Genomic DNA, 8,530 nt, shown 5'->3' with positions numbered 1-8,530 from the left:
TAGGATGTACTGGTAGATCTCTGGGTAATGTGCAATAGATCGTCAAAGGTTTCTGACTCCCAGTTGTTTAACAACCACAAGAACAAAAGGGTTTCCCTGCTCTTCTGCATTAGGCTGTTGAGACAGAAGAAAGCTTGTGGGGTTGGAGGAACCAGGAGTAGATTTCTATGTGCCTAGACTATAAGCTCAAATTCTGGTAGTGAAAACAAATCCCTGGGCTGAGTATGTGCACCCTTGTTCCTTCATTCTAAGAATATATGTCCTCCTACTCCATCCACTAATTTTCACCTGGCTCCTGTTGGTGGACTTTGGGGCAAGTAATGCACAAAGTAGATTCTGCAGGCCTGAAGTCTGCCTGCCCCTGGCTTAGACAGTCTACCCCAGTTATCCATGCTCCTAGTCCATTTCTGAGTTCAATTCAAAGTGCCACTGCTTACAGTCTAGTAAACAGGTACCTCTTTGGGCCATCCATCTTCCCTTGTATCACTCACCCAATCACCAAGGTCTTCATCTGTGATTCTCTTGAGGTGCTGAAAGCACAGGGCATAATTTAATACTACATATATACTTTTAATAATGAATAAACAAAATAGTGCATATATTTGCTCTATTAGGCTATTGTCATGAATCAGCCAGAGCCAGACCAACCCAACGCTCATTTTCCACCACAAATGCATTTGAAGAGACATTATTAGGGTGACTGTGATTAGAATTAGAAGTATTACCTGATTTATGTTGCATTTAAGTGTGGAATGAAAAGGAGATTGACACAAACTCTTTACCATGAGCTCTAAAACATTTTGATATGCATATGGACAGTACTGATATCATACCTTTCATACACTACCATTTTCTGCAGGCCTGGAGACTTTACACCAGCCTTCCACAACCTGGCACCCTCCAGATGTGTTGGACTACAACTCTAGGTATCCCCAGCTGACGACATCTGGGGATGCTGGGAACTGTCATCTAACACATCTGGAGGGCACCAGGTTGGGGAAGGCTACTTTACACTTTCCATCAAAACACCATGAAGTTATACCAAAATTGGCCCTAAAATTTTAGCTACTTAAAGAACATATGGTAAATGAGAAAGTTCTGCTACTGCAATTAACCATTTAATTGACTGGCAGCACTGAGATTTATGAATATGAGCAACACTGCCCAGGCAACAGAGATCCTGAAAGAATATGAAGGAGATTAAGCTGCAGCCCTGTGAACACTTCCTTGAAAATAATCCCTGTTTAACTTGTGGGACATACTTCCAAGCAGACATGCATAGGATCAGGTTGCACACTACTCTTAAATAGGTGGGCCACTTAGTCAGTGAAAACCAGACTGAGAGCACATCTACTCAGAAGTGAGTTCCATTGAGTTCAATGGGGCCATCTGACAGGTAAATTTCAGATTACAGCCTAAGTCACTGGTTCCTTCCTCTCTTGCCGTGGAGTGACAGTGCTATGGTGACCTGAGACCTCTATTTAAAAATTCAGTTGACCATATCCTTCCCATTCCATTGCAAGGGAGAATGGTGTTGGAGATCGGTGAATTGCAGTGCAATGCTATACATGCCTACTCAAAAAGTAAGTCCTATTCAGTTCAGTTGGGCTGATTGCCAGGTAAGTATGTATAGGATTGTGGCCCTTGTTTGTTTTTTTGTTGGTGAAGTGGGCCATCCAGTTTAATTATCCAGTTCATATGCCTCCTTTTTGTTGGATAATAGGAACAACTCCACATGCTTCTAGACACTAGGGGGACACAGAGAACATGTATCAACAGCCACTTGTCTTGTTCATCCTCCTTGTTGTCCTGTTACTTGATCGGTTCTTTTCTCCTGTTCCCTCCCTTCCTCTTCCTCTTTGCCTCTGCAACAGTCAACATATGTTCTCTCCCCGAGGGAAGCAAGTAACCACACACCCAGGTTCAGGGGGTGCTTGTAGCTGAACAGTGGAACAATCTACACGAAGTTGCTTTCCAATGCGATTCAGTTTAAACCTGTGTTTTCAATCCATTCAGATTTGCTCCTCCCATGGCACACACAGCCAATTAAACCACCTTACACTTGAGGAAAAAAATGCTCAAAAAATGCTCAAAAAAATGCAAAAGCAAATGCTTTTGCATGGCAGACTGCACAAGAAATTGTACTTCTTCGGGCATATGTGGGTGGAGTCTCATGGTATCAACAAACTTCTTTCTTTTTTAAAAAAAGTCATTAAACTTATGCACAGGTCCGCTGCAGTGGATAAGCAAATGTTTAAAACAAAAGGCAAAGCAATTCTCAATCCCCCACCCCTCCTCTGCTGAGTAAGTGCAATTGAAGACAATGTGATTTACTTCTGAGTAGACATGTTTATCTGGACTGTTTTCAGGTAATTGTTTCTTGAGGCCATTAATCTTATGCGAATCTGCGTACCCGTGCAGAAATGGAGATTTAAAAAGGAAAAGTCATTCCAAAAACACTATGCTGACTTTCTCCGGAGTAAGAGTCATTTGGAAAAAAACAAAACACGATCAGCAGAGGGTGAAGCCAACTCCTCTCCTCAGGTCCACCCTTTGCTGAAGCAGCTTTCCCTTTCTCCTCTCAATGCTGCTCCTCCCAGCTGCCACCAAAACCAGTATCACAAGTTGAGGCCATACAGACTTCCCAAATTACATCAAAGCTGGAGTAACGGGAAACTCCGTCACAAAATGACTTTGCAAAAATCCAGTTTTTACAGCATGAAAACCCAGGATTGATGCAGATTGGGAGTAGCATCATGTGTCATGCCCATGTGTGAGGCACAGTAGCACCAGAGTAAATTGCCCATGTAGATCCAGCCAGTGTTAGATAGCCTTCTTCAACAATGTGTATAAAAGCACTAATAAAGTAAGTTGATTTCAAATTTTTCCAGGCTGGCTCTAGCCTGCATTTATTCCCTCTAATAATAAATGCTGTCATACTACACTTTCTTTGTATAAAGCAACCCTCATGTAAGTCACACCAGACTTTCCAATACTTTTAACAGCTCTAATATAGCACAAATATGGCGCAAGTGATTTCCATGTGTCATCAGAACCCCAGCTTTATGGTATGTACAATTGGGTATAATTTATTATTTATAATACTAGGGTACCAACAAAAAAGCTGAGACATTAACTGCAAAAAAATGAATACCTTAGTAATTAGACACCACTTATCGCTTCTCTCAATGTATTTTTGGTTGGTTGGTTTTCCACAAATTTTTCACTTTGTTGTTCAGAGAAACTAGCAAACCTTATTTGTGTTGCAGAAATTTGTGCTACAAACAGCAGAGGTTGTTGTTGTTTTTTAACTCAAGTGTGTGACATTTTACCCTGTGACCACAGGTACATCATTGAGGGACATTGCATCACTCTCTGAAGCAGAATTGTACAAAGGCTACATTAGCCAACTGTATTTTTACTAAAGGTTTCAATGCATAAATTGAATGTAAAATTAATGTATGTTATATGGCTCCTTTTTATACCTGTGCAACTTAGCATTAACCAGGGTATCAATAATGGGATTTTCATTCACTTGCTGTATTCCCATACTCAACTAAATCTTAAAAACTGCAATGTGCCACTAAAAATATTTGGGGTAGGAGTGGCAAAGAAAGTTCTGAAGGGCAACTATCTTGCATGCATAATCTGTTAAGGAGAAATATGGACCACAAATAATTGTTGCCCATTCAGCAACTGCAATTCCTCCAGTGGAAAAGTAAGTGGAAAACTGCCAGGAGGAAAAGGTAATTTCAACTGCAAGGGTGTAATACTCCTTCAGAACAAGGAACAGTTTTGTTTTTAAATGTGTTGTGTTTTGAGATCTTTACACCACTGCTGGTTTTTCTGTAGTTTTTATTTTGGCTTTATTCTGTTTTAAACATTTAAATGTTTTAGGTCACGTTTTATCATTGTATATGTTAGGGTTTTAATTTCTGTGAACTTCCCAAAAAGCTTTGGTTATGGGGCAGTATAAAAATGTAATAAACAAATAAATATGATTGCAACTGCATTTTTCAACTGAGATGCAACAACTAACTAGCTAATATTAGCATCAGGCCTCAATCAGCCTCAGGCTGCACAGCTTAAGGTCCCACCCAGTTTCCAGCCACATGACTTAAATCTTTTTTCTTTTCTTTTTTGTTAGAGATCCTCCTGGAGTTCAGCTTAAATCAGGGGTAGGCAGTACAGTGCCCATGGGCACCAATACCCCCTCTAGACACCTTTCTTGATGCCCACCAAGGTGCCCTACCCCTCCCACTTTCTTATGGGCAGCTGGGATTGCTGTGAAATAGATTTCTGTTAGTACTGAAAACTGTGGGTTCAGAAGAGTTGTTTAGTGTGTTGGGGCTCGGACCGTGCCTGTGCTTTGTACTCAATCTTCTGGGCAGGTTACTTGTCCTTTGCCACTTTGTGGTGGTGCCCAGGACAGGTTCTCAAACTGCCAAATGTGCCCACACCTCAAAAAGGTTGCCTACCCCTGCCTTAAGGTAACAGTAAAATCTACCACAGGGAGAGCTTCCTTAATCCAATCTTCACTTTAAAGGAATTCAAAGTGATGTCAAGAAGAATCTTCCCTGACATTAAACATTCCTTTTTAAAACAGCCCCCACACACATACACACACAAATCCCCCTGTTTTATTAAAAGAATCACACCTTCATTATTCGCTCTATTATTAGTTCAGAAGTGTAAATATATTCATTCATTTCATTTATTACATTTCTATACCACCCACTATCCAAAGCTCTTTGGGTGGTTTACAAACATTTAAACCCTAAAAATACAATATAATACTATAACACAAAACTATTAACATATGTAAATATAAAAACAAAAACATCATAAAAAACAAAAACAGATATAAAGTTCTTTGTCAAGCATCTAATTGCCCAACACCAGTGGTGTAGCGGGGCCAGGGCTCACAGGGACGCAGCGCCGGCACCTTTTTATTAGCAGGGATGCTGCAGTCATCTGGCACCCCCCTCAGAATTCCCTGTTACCTCTGAGCTTAGATATAGATGCCATTTGCACATTTGAGCTTAGATATAGATGCCTAGTAGCTAGGGGGAAATGAATTTTCCCAACAACAACATGTTGTTCCCTGTTGTAATATAAAGTAGTTCAGAGTGGCTTGGTCTTCAGTGGGCGATTAGACCTACTCCTGCTGGAAATGAAAACTGCTAGAACTGGTTTGATAATATGGATCCAACACAGCTGCCTGCATTTTTGGGCTCTCCTTAGTGGTGTGGCTATGGGGACTGTATAATGAGTGCCCACACTTCAAAATTTACCACTGCATCAGTACCTGACCTGGCTCCTGGCAATTAACTCTAAATATGGCCACTGCTACCACTATCAAGAGTGAAAACCACTGTGAGATATCTGGAGCCAGCCGAGAGCGGGGTTTTAAAATCAGCATTTTGTCTTTAAAAGATCCATTTGCGTGCAAATGGAAACAACATTTATTTTTATTATATGCAGTTGTTACATGATCCTTATTATAGTTCAGCCCTGACGTCAGCAATAAACAATAATAGGATTGTGAACTATTGCTCTTCCTAATAAAATTACGTTTCTTCTATGCATTATAAATCTAATAGCTATTACATCAGCACCCATAAAAATATATCACTGGCTTACCTTTTTAATATAAATAGGGCATTACATGTCTCAACAGTAAATATTCAGATTTATTTTTATACGTTAACCATGACTGTGATTAGATCATGAGTGAGTGGTAAGTAAAGATGAAAAGTATAATTAATAGCCAATTTGGCAATCTTCCCCCCCACCTCCCGTCCCTCATTTACCTTACTCTTCTTATATAGCAGGTCCTTTTCTGTCTAGAATAATTCTCCCGCAATGTCTTAGGCACTTTAGCAGCAAGCATGGAAGCTGGGGCGGAGAATCATCGAATGTTATGGGTCAAAGTACACGATATGTTAAATACGCACCATGCTGCTGACTCACTCTTTTCTTTTACTCACAAGTAAGCATGTGGGCCCCCAACCCAGATCAGAACAGCCATGGGTGAGTATGGGAGGTTTAAATATCCCCTCTCAGCCATTTGTCTTCTGAAATTCCACACACACACACACACACCACTGCCACATGAGGATAAAAAAAGGGGGAAGCCCCTTTTTTAAAGCTTCTGCACAAGCGGGGTGGGGGGGAAGGCAAATTCCAAAAAACAAGCAGCTGGTGAGGGGAGTTTAAACCTCTCCTACCTGTGCAGAGTGGTCCCAATTTGGTTCAGGGCCCCACCCACCTACTTGTGGAAAAAAAGGTTAGCTGCATGCTCCATATTGAATGTACCATGTAGTTTGGCCTGGACTATAGCTTGAGTCCAGTTTATTCATTCAAGTAAATGCATCCTGCCCTCCAATCCAGTGGTGCTTGTGGGTCATGCAAGAACTCAAATGCACACTCAAAGGTATCTTGCTCACAAAGATCTCTATCATTTTCTTCTGCTGAGAGGTTATCCCCATGCAGACGTACAAAAGGACAAAGCCTTTGGACTACTCTGCTTCTCAAACCAACAGTAGTGCTTTGAAAGTCACTTGGTTCAGTTTCCTACATTTCTAAAGACATTCTGTATGACTTTGAAAGAGACATTTAAACAGTGAAATCACTTTGATGCTCTCAGTACCCATCTTCTTGTCAGAGAATGGAAATCCAAAGATCCAGTACAATCTATGGACCTCTTAAAACAAGGCTTGGGCAACTTGTGGCCCTCTAGATTTTTGGCCTACAATTCCCATCAGATCTAGTCAGCATGGTGAGCCAATGGTGAGGGATGACAGGAGCTATAGGCCAAAAACCCTGGAGGGCACAAATTTGCCCACTCTGTCTTAAAATGACATACTTGCAATAAACCTCACTAAGGGTTGAACTACACACTCTGAAATGAAGGACATAGCCATTCAGGCTGCGGGAGGGATATCTTGCATTCAAAAACCTTGGGATTTCTTGGTTTGCATGATTATTTGCAAGCATGAGGAGGAAAACTGATAAGGCAGTGCACAAGTTTAACACTCGCAGTCTCACCACATGTAGAAGTGTGTGTGCAGGGCAGTAACCCCAGAGCAACTATATTTGTACATGATGTGAAACAGGAATAATATTTTTTACAAGAGATTGCTCCTTTCTCCTATGCTCCATCTCAGTCTCAATAGTCTTCTTAAGCTCCAGTCCTATACCCACTTACCTGCGAGCAAGCCTCACTGAACTTAATGAGACTTCCTTCTGACTAGATAGACATGTATAGGATTGTGCAATTAGAATGGTATCTTCCTAGTGCTCTGCGTGCATGAGATACAAATGGCAAATGCACACAAGAAGGGTATTCTTAGAGGGGTATTCTCACCAATTTTAGACCACTGGATTGTGCACAGGCTGAATGGGTACTTCCAAATGGATGGGCCCTGGCACTACCAGTCAAAAGGCATTGTGCAGCTATTACATTTTACCCTCCTTTACATATTTTTTGTGGCAAGCAGTAGGAAAATGCATGAAGATTACAAATGGAAGACAATTAAGAAGAAGAGCCAAAGCTCAGTCGTAGAGAATATGTTTTGCATGTAGAAGGTCCCCGGTTCAATCCCTGACATCCCCAGGTTGGGCTAGCAAACATCCTGCCTGAATCCATGGAGAGCCGCTGCCAGTCGGTGTCAACAACACTGGGCTAGATGGACCAATGATCTGACTCAGTGTAAGGCAGCTTCCTATGTTCCTGTGATGTCTGGACCCCTGTAAAATTCTGTGAATGAGGCAGACAGTTGTACAATAAAAGCCTTATCTGGAAGCATACAACATGAATGGACAGCATCCAATCCTGTGCTTGTAGCACAATGGAAAACTAGAAAAGTAGTGCTTCCTACTACAGCAACCAGAAACTAGTAGGGATGTCAAGGAATTTCTCCACGAATCTCAGGGAGGCCGAATGCCAGTGCATTCGGCCCCCCGAAATTGGTGGAGAAACGGTCTGCCCCCCTGCCCCCCCCCCGGGACGGGACTTACATTGTGTGAATGTCCCTGGCAGCAGCGGCTCCAGTGGTGGTTCAGCGGTGGTTCGGCGGCGGCGGCAGCTGCGGCGGCCGGTCTTCTGACCGGCTGCCACTGCCACCACCATTTCCAAGTTCAAAAAAAAAAAAAGTGATAGCCTACGTAAAGATTTACGTAGCCTATCACGGCTAGATTTTTAAAAAACACCGTGATAGGCTACATAAATGTTTACGTAGCCTATCACAGCTGAGTGGGAAAAAAAAACCGCGCGTATGCAAATGGCGTCACCCATGGGCGCCGCCATTTGCGTTCCTTATTTTGGCACGTGTAGTCTACGTAAACATTTACGTAGACTACAGCGAAAATAAGGGGAATACAAATAGCGTTCCCCTTATTTTCGTCGTAGTCTACGTAAATGTTTACGTAGACTACACGTGCCAAAATAAGGAACGCAAATGGCGGCGCCCATGGGTGACGCCATTTGCGTACGCACGGGTTTTTTTTTTCTTTTCACTCAGCCGTG

At 42.0% G+C, this 8,530-nt stretch overlaps 1 protein-coding gene across 1 annotated transcript in view; it reads right to left on the bottom strand.

Moving 5' to 3' along the window:
• Positions 1 to 466: 466 nt before the first annotated feature.
• Positions 467 to 8,530, bottom strand: part of ZNF407 (zinc finger protein 407) — a 565,758-nt gene continuing 557,694 nt past the window's right edge. Inside the window, exon 9 of the mRNA XM_084850004.1 lies at positions 467 to 530. Within this exon, the coding sequence (XP_084706130.1) occupies positions 508 to 530 (23 nt within the window). The 3' untranslated portion in view covers positions 467 to 507. The remainder of the gene's footprint in view (positions 531 to 8,530) is intronic.

This window comes from Heloderma suspectum, chromosome 4 (genome assembly GCF_057233095.1).
Source record: "Heloderma suspectum isolate Gila_16-S chromosome 4, 16-S_ref, whole genome shotgun sequence".
Lineage (NCBI taxonomy): Eukaryota > Metazoa > Chordata > Lepidosauria > Squamata > Helodermatidae > Heloderma > Heloderma suspectum.
The sequence above is the reverse complement of the archived record's forward strand: the minus strand, read 5'-3'. Positions and strand labels throughout refer to the sequence as shown.